The 13,308-nt window shown below is 46.7% G+C and overlaps 1 protein-coding gene across 3 annotated transcripts in view; it reads right to left on the bottom strand.

Moving 5' to 3' along the window:
• Positions 1–3,349: 3,349 nt before the first annotated feature.
• Positions 3,350–13,308, bottom strand: part of LOC120928070 (spindle and centriole-associated protein 1-like) — a 43,878-nt gene continuing 33,919 nt past the window's right edge. Inside the window, exons 14-17 of one of the 3 annotated variants that reach the window (XM_040339157.1) lie at positions 12,406–12,577; positions 9,638–9,740; positions 6,852–6,936; positions 3,350–3,445 (exon numbers count right to left, since the gene is read on the bottom strand). In XM_040339157.1, the coding sequence (XP_040195091.1) occupies positions 3,392–3,445; positions 6,852–6,936; positions 9,638–9,740; positions 12,406–12,577 (414 nt within the window). In that variant the 3' untranslated portion in view covers positions 3,350–3,391. The remainder of the gene's footprint in view (positions 3,446–6,851; positions 6,937–9,637; positions 9,741–12,405; positions 12,578–13,308) is intronic. The other 2 variants (XM_040339158.1, XM_040339159.1) reach the window with 2 other exon arrangements.

Below are 13,308 nucleotides of genomic sequence, written 5' to 3'. Positions count from 1 at the left end.
GCATTGTTTACTGTGAAAATTACAATTGCAATTTGGGAGTTAACCACAAGGGGGCACTGAAGGGGTTATGTATGACCTCATCTGTGTTTCTGACTGTAGGGGGGTGTGGCTGTAGGTGTGATGTCATTGATTGTGGTTCCCTATATAAGGGAACACACGATCGATGACGGCGCCACAGTGAAGAACGGGGAAGCTCTCCCCGTTCTTCAGCCCCGGGGACCGATCGCGGGACTCCAGCGGCGAGCGGGTCACGGAGTTTCGGACCGGGTCGCGTGAGTGCACCCGCGACCCACGGCTGGGCACTTAAAGAAGGACGTACCTGTACGTGCTTGTGCCCAGCCGTGCCATTCTGCCGACGTATATGTGCAGGAGGCGGTCCTTAAGTGGTAAACCGGCTCACGCCGATATACATCGGCAGAATGGCACGTACAGGCAGATTGACGTACCTGTATGTCGCCTTTAAGATGCGGCATTATGGGCGCCCCGCCGCGAGCTCTGTGAGTGTAATCGCGGGTCCCGCGGACTCGATGTCCACCATTGTCCCACGATCGTGTCACGGAGCAGCAGAACGGGGAGATGCCAGTGTAAACAGGGCATTTCCCTGTTCTGCCTAGTGACAGAACACTGATCTACTGCTCCCTGTCATCGGAAGTGGTGATCAGTGTTGTATCACTTGCTAGCTCATCCCCCCCACAGATAGAACACATCCCTAGGACACACTTAACCCCATTCAGCGCCCCCTCCTGCTTAACCCCTTCACTGCCAGTCACATTTACACAGTAATAAGTGCATATGTATAGCTCTGATCGCTGTGTAAATGACAATGGTCCCAAAATAGTGTCAAAAGTGTCCACCGCAACATCGCAGTCGTGATAAAAAAAAAAATAATAAAAAAAAACAAAAAAAAACGCTGATCGCCGCCATTACTTGTAAAAAATAAATAAATAATAATAATAATAATAATAATAATAATAATAATAAATGCCATAAAGCTATCCCCTATTTTGTAGGCGCTATAACTTTTGCGCAAACCAATATACGCTTATTGTGATTTTTATTTTTTACCAAAAATATGTAGAAGAATACGTATCGGCCTAAACCGAGGAAAAACTTTTACTAAAAACTATATTTTTGGGGGATTTTTATTTTAGCAAAAAAGTAAAAAATATTGCCTTTTTTTTAAAAATTGTCGCTCTTTTTTTGTTTATAGCGCAAAAAAATAAAAACTGCAGAGGTGATCTAATACCACCTCGGCTACAAAATTACTTAGAACCCCCAGGCATTATATATAATTTTTTTTAGCCGAGACCCTAGAGATGAACGCCGTCCGCCGGATGTGCAACATGGAGATGACTGGTGACCAGATGGTCACCAGTCATTTCTATGACCGTCGGAGGCCCGGGCGCGATGTGATGACGTCACGCCCCGGGTGAAGTAAACAAAGCCACAATTGCGGCTAGTAAGCATTAGATCGGTGAATTTTTTTTGTCACGATCTCATGCTTTCCAGCCTGGAGGAGAGATGTGAGGTCTTATTGACCCCCCCGCATCTCTCCTTAAAGAGGACCTGTCACACACTATTCCTATTACAAGGGATGTTTACAGTCTTTGTAATAGGAATAAAAAGCGATCGAAAAAAAAAAAATGTAAAAAATAAATAAGTAAAATAAAAATGCCCCTGTCCCCGGTAGTTGGCGCTCAGAAGCGAACGCACACGCAAGTCCCGCCCACGTATGTAAACATCGTTCAAACCACACATGTGAGGTGTCGCCACGTGCGTTAGAGCGTGTGCAACAATTCTAGCACTAGACCTCCTCTGTAACTCTAAACTGGTAACCTGTAAAAATTTTAAAGCGTCGCCTATGGAGATTTTTAAGTAACGAAGTTTGTCGCCATTCCATGAGTGTGCGTAATTTTAAAGCGTGACATGTTGGGTATCTATTTACTCGGCGTAACATCATCTTTCACATTATACAAAAAAATTGGGCTAACTTTACCGTTTTGTTATTTTTTAATTCATGAAACCATTTTTTTTTACAAAAAAAAGGCGTTTGAAAAATTATTGGGCAAATACCGTGCAAGATAAAAAGTTGCAATGACCGCCATTTTATTCCCTAGGGTGTCTGCTAAAAAAACATATATAATGTTTGGGGGTTCTGAGTAATTTTCTAGCAAAAGAATGATGATTTGTACATGTAGGAGAGAAGTGCCAGAATAGGCCCGGTATGGAGGTGGGTATAAAAACCCGGTATTGAGGTGGTTAAACACTTTGGATTTTTTTTTAAATCGGCGCCATTGGCTGCTGAGTAATCCGTAAATGGCGCTGTGACGTCGTTTCCGGGTTACCACATCGGAGAGCCAATCAAAGCCAACGCTGGTTTTGTTCGCACCTCTGGCCAGCCGGTAGATGTGACAGCTGGACGCTCAGGTCTCCCAGTGGGATGGGAGACCCAGGTGGAGCGGCTAAAGGCGGCGGGAGAGGTGGTGGAGTCTCCTTCCGCATCATTTGTTATCACATGAAAGCCGACCGTCCGCTCTTATAAAAAAAAATAGTTAGCGGGGGTGATGCCTGCAGGCATCACTCCAGTACAATCACTTCCTCAACCCGACGTACAGGTACATGATTTAGGAGGAAGTGGTTAATCACTGCACGGCCGGGTTCAGGTACACGATCTGGTGCAGCCGAGCCACCTTGCCACCCTATATGTTATAGCTATAAGTTAACTGGCAAGCGGATAACTCTTACTAAATTTAGCCTTCAATTAATCTTCAGAAAAATATCAGGGCATTTCCCATACCTAGGCAACTTCTGTTCTGTAGCTAGCTGTATATCTGCAGTGTGAGATCATCTAAGGCACTGCTGCCTCTGGTTGCTAGTCTCACCAGATTTGGAGTGATAATTGGCGATGTCACTACTGTGCTGTTTATTGTTCTCCTTGCTGGAGAGGAAGCTGTTCATAAAGGACCCACAGTGCAAGGAAATCCCCGCTTTATCCATTCTGTAAAGCTGTGCTTCCTCCAACTCTCCTGTTGCTTAATATAAATTCCCCCAGCCGTCATTGGGGAAGAATTTTGCAGGAATTTGAAAGTTTCTGCCTCTACCAAGATGGCCACCGCCACAGAGACAAAGTGCACAACTAGGACTGGTAAGCAACTAATAAAGAAAAGATCAGCTACAGGGAGACCACTACTGGTGACTAGTCCGGCTTCAGCTCTGCTTGTCTAGTTTTGGACACCGCTTCCAGTGTCTTTAAATAAACACAAAGATATAAAATGAAAAAAATGTAAAAAATGTTTTTTATTGAATAAATGACAAATAAGTTAAACATAGAAATATATATATAAAAAATTCTCAGGACACTGATCAAATAGGATTATAAATAACTTGTGATTTAGGAAACGTGGGTAGTCAGGGCAAACCATCCTTCTTCATTCTGCCTTCCAACCTGGGAGGGGAGATACAGCGGTGAGATTTGGGGGAGGGGAGATGGAGAGGGGGAGGGGGAGGAAGAAAGAAAGAAAGAAAGAAAGAAAGAAAGAAAGAAAGAAAGAAAGAAAGAAAGAAAGAAAGAAAGAAAGAAAGAAAGAAAGAAAGAAAGGAAAGGGAGGGAGCAAAGGAGGGAGAGAAGAGAGCGAGGGAGGGAGGGAGGGAAGGAAGGGGAGGGGAGGGAAGGGAAGGGAAGGAAGGGAGGGAGGAAGGGAAGGAAGGGAGGGAGGAAGGGAAGAAGGGAGGGAGGGAGGGAAGGAGGGAAGGAGGGAAGGAAGGAAGGAAGGAAGGAAGGAAGGAAGGAAGGAAGGAAGGAAGGAAGGAAGGAAGGAAGGAAGGGAGGAAGGGAGGGAGGGAGGGAGGGAGGGAGGGAGGAAGGAAGGAAGGAAGGAAGGAGGGAGGGAGGGAAAAAGGGAGTGGGAGGGAGTGGGAAGGTGTCAGAGATGGATAACGGGGGCAGTGAAGGATAAAAAGGTAGCAGAGAGATGCCAGGGATGATGGCAGAGAGACAACAGGGAACAAAGAACAGCAGGGTGGTGGCGGGGGGATGAAGGAAAGGGGGGAGGGGTGCAAAGAAAAGATTGGGGTAAGAGAGAGACAGAGATATTAGTAGGTACTTGTAGTTCAACAACAACAACAACCTGAAGATACTAAACAAATAAGAACTTTGCCCAAAATTCAAATGTAAATCTATGTATAACCACTTCAGCCCCAAACCATATTGCTGGTCAATGACCCGGCCACTTTTTGCGATTCGGCACTGCGTCGCTTTAACTGACAATTGCGCGGTCGTGCGACGTGGCTACCAAACAAAATTGGTGTTCTTTTTTCCCCACAAATAGAGCTTTCTTTTAGTGGTGTTTGATCACCTCCGCGGTTTTTATTTTTTGCGCTATAACCAAAATAGTTCGACAATTTTTACTTTTTGCTGTAATAAATATCCCCAAAAATATATAAAAAAAAAAGTTTTTTCCTCAGTTTAGGCCGATACGTATCCTTCTACATATTTTTCGTAAAAAAAAAAAAAAAACAATCACAGACTCTGTCCATTCATAACTGAGGCATTGTAAACTGTGTTTTCTATGCTTCAGTTTGTGAATGATTGAGAATCCTCTCTACGGAGCTATTCCTGTCCATTCATTCTGTGCAGCAGAGATGGAGATTGAGGGCCGTGTCCTCAATCTCCTTTCTTTGTCTCAAAGGCGATACTTCAGAGGTCTGTTTGGACTCCTGAGATCTCATCAAGGACCAACATGGCACCTAAAAATAAAAAAAAAAATAAAAATAAAAAATTGAAATCGTAAAAATAAACAAATTAAATTGTAAAAAAAAAAAAAAAACTGCAGACACTAGCGGCGGAAAGACCAGGTTTGCAAAGGTCGCACTTGCTACCGGGTCCTGGCATCCGCCACCTTGGGGGGGCAACCAGGGGTCCCTAAATGTTTTTTTCCCACCGGGACCCTGAAGGCCAAGGGCCCTTCCACACTGACACCTAAAAAAAAAAAATTGAAAAATGTTTCCCTTTAAATCCTATAAGGGTCTTCACACCACCGCCTTTCAGGCGCAGAGCTTTTTGAAAAGTCCTGCATGCTGCATCTTTAAAGCGGTTTTAAAAACTGCAACCAAAAGCTTGGCTTGCCATGGAAATGAAAGGAAAATCGCAGCAAAATCGCGGTTAGGACGCCCCGCAATTTTGTATTTTTGGGGCGTTTGAGTCACATGCCCATCACAGGTGTAGGCAACTCAAAAACGCACCAAAAATCAAGGAAACCCATACATACATATATATCATACATACACACACACACATATACACACACACGTTTTTACCAATATGACAACCTACCTAGTATATCCAACCAACCTCTATACAGGCAAGCAGGCCCTTGCACTACATACTTCTTGGTAGATCAAAAAGTGATTGTACAACCAGATTGTAACGTGTGTGGCGTATACTGATTGGTTTGCACAAACGTCATTGCGTCTACAAAATAGGGGATAGATTTATGTTTTTTTATTTTTTACTAGTAATGGCAGCGATCACCGATTTTTAGCGGGATTGCGGCGGACATATCGGACACTTGACACCATTGTCATTTACACAGCGATCAGAGCTATACATATGCACTTATTACTGTGTAAATGTGACTGGCAGTGAAGGGGTTAAGCAGGAGGGGGCGCTGAATGGGGTTAAGTGTGTCCTAGGGATGTGTTCTATCTGTAGGGGGGATGAGCTAGCAAGTGACACAACACTGATCACCACTTCCGATGACAGGGAGCAGTAGATCAGTGTCCTGTCACTAGGCAGAACAGGGAAATGCCTTGTTTACACTGGAATCTCCCCGTTCTGCTGCTCCGTGACACGATCGCGGGACACCGGCGGACATCGAGTCCGCGGGACCCGCAATTACACTCACAGAGCTTGCGGCAGGCGCCCATAATGCCACATCTTAAAGGCGACATACAAGTATGTTAATCTGCCATTCTGCCTGACATTTTTTACACTTTTTTTGGGAACCAGTGACATTATTACAGTAATCGGTGCTAAAAATATGCACTGTCACTGTACCAACGACACTGGCAGGGAAGGGGTTATCAGGGGCGATGAAAGGGTTAAATGTGTTCCCTGCGGGCGTGTTCTAACTGTATGGGGGAACACACAGATCTGTCTTCCTTCTTAACAAAAAGACAGGATCTGTGTGATCTCCCCTGTCAGAACGAGGATCAGTCTTGTTTACACAGCCAGATCCCCGTTCTGTCACTGCCGGGAACGATGGCAGACCATCTAGCCCGCTGGACCCCCTTATTGGTTCCCCCGCTGGCCAATGGGAGTGAGCGCTCACAAAAGCGAGTTCCCGTACCGACGTACACCTACGGCGATTTGCGGGATCGAGACACCTTGCAGCTGTACAATGACGGCGGCTGGTCAGGAAGCGGTTAAAAAAAAAAACGCTGCTCACGTGTCACCGTGTGAGATACACAATTGTAAAACCTACCAATTTATTCTCTAGGGCAGTGATGGAGAACCTCAGCACCCCAGATGTTTTGGAACTACATGTCCCATGATGCTCTGGCACTCTGCAATGTAGATGAGCATCATGGGAAATGTAGTTCCAAAACATCTGGGGCACCAAGGTTCATCATCACTGCTCTAGGGCCTTTGTTTAAAAAAAACACAACAACAACATATAATGGTCTAAGAAATTCTCTAGCAAAAAATACAGATTGTTACATGTAAACAAAAAGTGCCAGAAAAGGCCGGGGGGGGGGGGGGTCCAGTGGTTGAGTGAACCTGAACTCTGTACTCCTAGTCCTGCCTGTTATTGGCATTTACATAGTAGTATCATTCCATGACCCCATCATACCTTTGTCCACGCTGCATTCCCCATGCCTCTCACCTCCCTGTACACACTGCTCAATGATGACCCCGACCTGCGAGATGCACTGGACCTATAGAGCGCAGAAATACAAAAAAATAAGTTTCAGAAATGAGGAAGTCATCAATCCCTAAGAATATCGGTGATCACTTTGTGACAGCAGTGACAACCCGTGTGTGTGTCAGTTATCTCAGGACTATACAGGTCAGACCAATACAGTTCGGTATTCATTGCTGCGACAGTTCCCTAAGCTTCCCTGCTACAATCAATAGGGCTCCATTGTCCACATCCATACTGGCCACTAGTGATGGGCCAGAGCCCACCCCCCCTCCCCCTTTGGTTAGCACCAGAACTCCCGAACAGGTATTACGTTCGGACATGAGCAGCAAACTCTAATAAAGTCTATAAAACACTAATGTGAAAAAAATCATGAGTGCCCATTTTGAATATATATATATATATATATATATATATATATATATATATATATATATATATATATATATATATATATATATATATATATATATATATATATATATACCTTATTTATCAGCGTATAACATGCACCTTTGTTTTAAGAGTAAAGTTTAAGGGTCAGTGCCCATCTGCAGCCTCCCCATCTCTCATCAATGCAGCCTCAAAAATGCCCATCTGCAGCCTCAGTGCAGCCTCAACAACGCCCATCTGCAGCCTCAACAATGCCCATCTGCAGCCTCAACAATGCCCATCTGCAGCCTCCGTGCAGCCACAATGCCCATCTGCAGCCTCAACAATGCCCATCTGAAGCCTCAACAATGCCCATCTGCAGCCTCAACAATGCCCATCTGAAGCCTCAACAATGCCCATCTGAAGCCTCAACAATGCCCATCTGAAGCCTCAACAATGCCCATCTGAAGCCTCAACAATGCCCATCTGCAGCCTCAACAATGCCCATCTGCAGCCTCAACAATGCCCATCTGAAGCCTCAACAATGCCCATCTGCAGCCTCAACAATGCCCATCTGCAGCCTCCGTGCAGCCTCAACAATGCCCATCTGCAGCCTCAACAATGCCCATCTGCAGCCTCAGTGCAGCCTCAACAATGCCCATCTGCAGCCTCTCCATCTCCCACCAATGCAGCCTGAACAGTGCTTATTTGCAGCCTCCCCATCTCCCACCAATGCAGCCAGAACAGTGCTCATCTGCAGCCTCCCCATCTCCCACCAATGCAGCCTGAACAGTGCTTATCTGCAGCCTCAACAATGCCCATCTGCAGCCTCAACAATGCCCATCTGCAGCCTCAACAATGCCCATCTGCAGCCTCAACAATGCCCATCTGCAGCCTCCGTGCAGCCACAATGCCCATCTGCAGCCTCAACAATGCCCATCTGAAGCCTCAACAATGCCCATCTGAAGCCTCAACAATGCCCATCTGAAGCCTCAACAATGCCCATCTGAAGCCTCAACAATGCCCATCTGCAGCCTCAACAATGCCCATCTGCAGCCTCAACAATGCCCATCTGCAGCCTCCGTGCAGCCTCAACAATGCCCATCTGCAGCCTCAACAATGCCCATCTGCAGCCTCAGTGCAGCCTCAACAATGCCCATCTGCAGCCTCTCCATCTCCCACCAATGCAGCCTGAACAGTGCTCATCTGCAGCCTCCCCATCTCCCACCAATGCAGCCAGAACAGTGCTCATCTGCAGCCTCCCCATCTCCCACCAATGCAGCCTGAACAGTGCTTATCTGCAGCCTCAACAATGCCCATCTGCAGCCTCAACAATGCCCATCTGCAGCCTCAACAATGCCCATCTGCAGCCTCAACAATGCCCATCTGCAGCCTCAACAATGCCCATCTGCAGCCTCAACAATGCCCATCTGCAGCCTCAACAATGCCCATCTGCAGCCTCAACAATGCCCATCTGCAGCCTCAACAATGAATGGATCACAATTGGAATTCAGTCCTACCCAGTTAAATATGCCAACCATTGTAAACAGGGAGAGTCCCACCCCTCAGATCACGCCCTCTCAAAGCCCTGACCCTCAGATCCCACCCTCTCAAAGCCCTGACCCTCAGTTCACGCCCTCCAAGAGACCAGCTCTATGTAAAGCGATTCATATACATATGAAGGAAACGCCTACATAATAACCTCCCATAGCCCTTCCTCTATAGACTTGACATAAGCCATTATTCTTTGGTATGCTGCAAGACAGGAATGACACAGAAGAAGGTAGGACACCTTTTACCACCCACAAGAAGGCCCAACAGTAACCCTAGGACACGCCCAGAACTGCTACAAGTGACTCCCATAGCCCGCCCTGAAGCTACAGAGACTCAAAGGATCATGGGACACGTAGTATTATGACTGGAAAAGGAAGGAAACAGGAAGTCAGAGAACTTTGAAATTCAGCCAGGAGAAGGGAGTGACATCACAGTCACAGAAACCTGCTGTATACAGCTAAAGGAGGCAAGTTACACATAAACTGACTGCAGGGGTGCGTTTATATGTACAATTAATCTGTTTTGGGGAGGAAAATCTGGAGTTCTTCTTAAAGGATAATTGGACAGCAGTGCAGGTTATAGTGTAGCCAATCTATAATGTTTTCCTAATCTGTACCACCATTTCCCTAACCTGTAGTTAATTCTCTCAAGAGCGCCAACCCCAATTTCTCACCTAGATATCTGCCCCAGTAATGCCAGCATCCATCACCCCGACTCTCCTCTCCCATTCCCCAGTCTCTACACTCCCAGACTGATGAGACATTTTATCTGGTTGGCAGAGACAATCCTACCTGCGTCCGCTGCTGCTCCTACTATCCGGTGACGGGGTCTCTTCGATGGAGGAATCCGTAAAACGAGGCATTGGGATCGCAGCCTCAATGCGTTCTCTTTTTCCTGCAAATAAAAAAAACAGATGAAAAAAAAATCAAATCAAAAGAACCACCACTCCCATCTCCAGAGTGTGACCGCGTCTGTGGACACAAGCGCTGGTTGAATGGCGCTCGTTCCTACTCCGAAGGCAAAAAAAAAGAGATCAGCCGCACTCCAATGACATCAGCATGAATAAAACTAAATTTCAAAGAATACAGAAGGTCCCTCCAGACCCCCCTTCACCTCTAAACATCTCACCCAAACAGAGCTTACTGGTAGACCTCCAATCCCTGCTTTGGCGAAACATGTCAGAGTGCGGAGGGTCTGTATTCTTCGTCCAGTAAAGTTTTATTCATGCCGACGTCATTGAATGTCATCGAGAGGTCCACCCGCTGAACCCAGAAGAGCAAATCTCAGTGGGACAACACTGGATGGGCGAGTATGTGAAATGTGCAGAAGCCACCTTCAGGTAGGCTGGGCCGAAAAAATAATTAGGAGGGGGGATTGGCCCTTTAACCACTTAAAGCGGAGTTCCGGCCACAATTTCACTTTTTAAATATAAATACCCCCTGTAATACACAAGCTTAATGTATTCTAGTAAAGTTAGTCTGTAAACTAAGGTCCGTTTTGTTAGGTTGTTACAGCATTTAGACACTTTATAAAATAGAAATTGACTGGGGCCATCTTAAGTGTGGGCATCATGAAGCCAGACTGTATGACTTCCTGGATTTCAGCCTTGCAAATCTCGCACATGCTCAGTGCTGCACAAGCAGTGTCAGATCAGGTTTCAGCACCTGTGCTGTCCAAGTCACATGATTCTTTGAGACTGGGGAGTGCACAGACTCCTGGAAAGTTACACCCACTACATTCCTAGGAGTCTGTGCGGTGTAGGTTAGGAAGCTTAACCACCTAGGTGCAGGAAGTGGGAAGATTAACTATTCTGCCTAGCAACAACACTTTGAAGGCATCGAAAAAAAAAAAAAAATCGTAAAGGACTAATGACATTTTTTTAAAACTACTGATGTAATGTTATATTTATGGGTGGAACTCCACTTTAAGGACCAAGCCTCTTTCTGAGATTTGATGTTTACAAGCTAAACATTTTTTTTTTTGCTAGAAAATTACTTAGAACCCCCAAACATTATATATATTTTTTTCCTAACACCCTAGAGAATAAAATGGCGGTCAATACAATACTTTATGTCACTGCGTATTTGCGCAGCGGTCTTACAAGCACACTTTTTTTTGGGGGGGGGGGAGACTTTTCTTTAATTAAAAAAATAAGACACCAGTAAAGTTAGCCCAATTTTTTTTTTATATTGTGAAAGATAATGTTACGCCGAGGAAATTGATACCCAACAGGTCACGCTTCAAAAGTTGTGCCCGCTCGTGGAATGGCGACAAAATTTTACCCTTAAAAATCTCCATAGGTGACGTTTAAAAAAAATCTACAGGTTGCATGTTTTGAGTAACAGAGGAGGTCTAGGGCTAGAATTATTGCTCTCGCTCCAACGATCCCGATGATACCTCACATGTGTGGATTGAATACCGTTTTCATATGCGGGTGCTACTGACTTATGCGTTCACTTCTGCGTGAGCTCGGCATTTAAAAAAAAAAAATGTTGCTTTAAGAGCATTGGGCGGAAGTGACCTTTTGCGTCGCTTCCGCCCTGCAGTGGTATGGAGACAGGTGGGGCCCATCTTCCCCTCCTCAGCTCCAGGCCACTGACACAGAAGGTCCGATCGCCTCCGCCACTGCCGCCGGTAAGCAGCGGAGGACACCGGAGAGCGGCAGGGGGGGGGGGGGGGGTTTAGCCTCTCTCCTGCCGCCAATAAAAGTGACCTCGTGGCAAATCCGTCGCAGAGACCACTTTTATATTGAAGCAGACCTCCCGCACTTTATTAACCAGTCCCGGAAGAGGAATACCGTTGTTATGGCAACAGCTAGCTACCATAACCCCGGTATCCTCTTGAAGAGTCTTCAAGAGCGATCCACTTCAAGATAAAAGTGGTCTCTGCGCCGGATTTGCCGCAAGATCAATAGGATACTGGGTTATGGTAGCTAGCTGCTGCCATAACAATGGTATTCCTCTTCCGGAAGTGGTTAATAAACTGTACATACAGCTCTGGCAGCAGCTTTATGTCGGGGGAACAGCAGAAACCTCTCAGGACGACCAATCCTGGACAACTCATCCTGTAGAGGTCAAATAGTGCCCGCCGATACTGTATTATGGGGCTCATGCATGAAAAGTGCAGTGGGGGGGGGGGGTATGTTGAGACAGATTGCTGCCCATTCCCACCAGTCAGCTTCAACTAGAATTCCAACATTTGGAGCTCAAAACAAGGATTCTGACTGAAAGCTAAATAGAAATGTTACCCACAGCACACTTCATTCAGTCTCAGCCTTGTAGGGTGAGGGTTGCTACAAGAAAAGCTCACAGAGTGCAGTGAAAGATGATGCTGGATGTCCTCCAACCAGCAAATGAAGTGGGCCCTAGATCAGTTACTGCAGCTTTCAATGCACTTGGTGAGAAGCTCACAGTGTGCGGTGAAATCAGAATAAGCAATGTCAGTCCAGGAGAGGAGCCCGGGACGAATGGGCAAGACTGGCGGGAAGGCCGGAGGTCAGATTTACAAAGATCTCTTATATTGAATTCACACAGTGGGAATAAACCTCCCGGCCTCTCACCCGAGTCCTCATTCTGAGGTGTAATGGGGGAAATGGCTGGAGAGATGACGGCGCTTTGTTTTTGCTGCTCTATCAGGCTTAGAAGTTTATTTCGCGCCTCGGCGCTCTGCCGGTTTAGCTCGGTGATCCTCTGCTCCAGAGTCTTGGGAGTCTGTACCAGAGAGATGCCCTGCTGGGAAGAGAAAAAAAAAAGAGAATTTAACTTCCACGGTCTGGCCTGTTCTTAGACAAGACTTTCCTCATCATGACCAGAAGACAAGCACACAGTCTTTGTACAGAGAGCTTTCTAGGAAGTTCAGAAGCACATTGTCAATAAAACAAGTCAATGAAAATAATTCACATAAAGCATCACTAAATGGCAGACCGTGGTCTGGATCCAGACTGAGCCATTGTCCCATCTGGACCCGTAATCACGCCATTTAGGAGCTGGTACTTTAACCCTGGCCTAAGCAAAGGGGACAGCAATGAACGGAGCTGGAAGCAGAGAAGATGGCGATAGAAGGGGAGCCCGAGGCAGGGGACAGCCATGAGCGGCGATCGCGAGGCAGGGGACAGCCATGAGGGGCGAGCGCGAGGCAGGGGACAGCCATGAGCGGCGAGCGCGAGGCAGGGGACAGCCATGAGCGGCGAGCGCGAGGCAGGGGACAGCCATGAGGGGCGAGCGCGAGGCAGGGGACAGCCATGAGCGGCGAGCGCGAGGCAGGGGACAGCCATGAGCGGCGAGCGCGAGGCAGGGGACAGCCATGAGCGGCGAGCGCGAGGCAGGGGACAGCCATGAGCGGCGAGCGGGAGCTGCATGAGGCAACTTCCAGATGAAAGTTATGTAAAGGGGGAGCAAGTGTTGTAGTGGGGGGGTTATGTAAAGAGGGGTCAGTGCTGTAGAGGGGGGGTTATGAAAAGAGG

The sequence above is a fragment of the Rana temporaria genome, chromosome 2, assembly GCF_905171775.1.
Source record: "Rana temporaria chromosome 2, aRanTem1.1, whole genome shotgun sequence".
Lineage (NCBI taxonomy): Eukaryota > Metazoa > Chordata > Amphibia > Anura > Ranidae > Rana > Rana temporaria.
The sequence above is the reverse complement of the archived record's forward strand: the minus strand, read 5'-3'. Positions and strand labels throughout refer to the sequence as shown.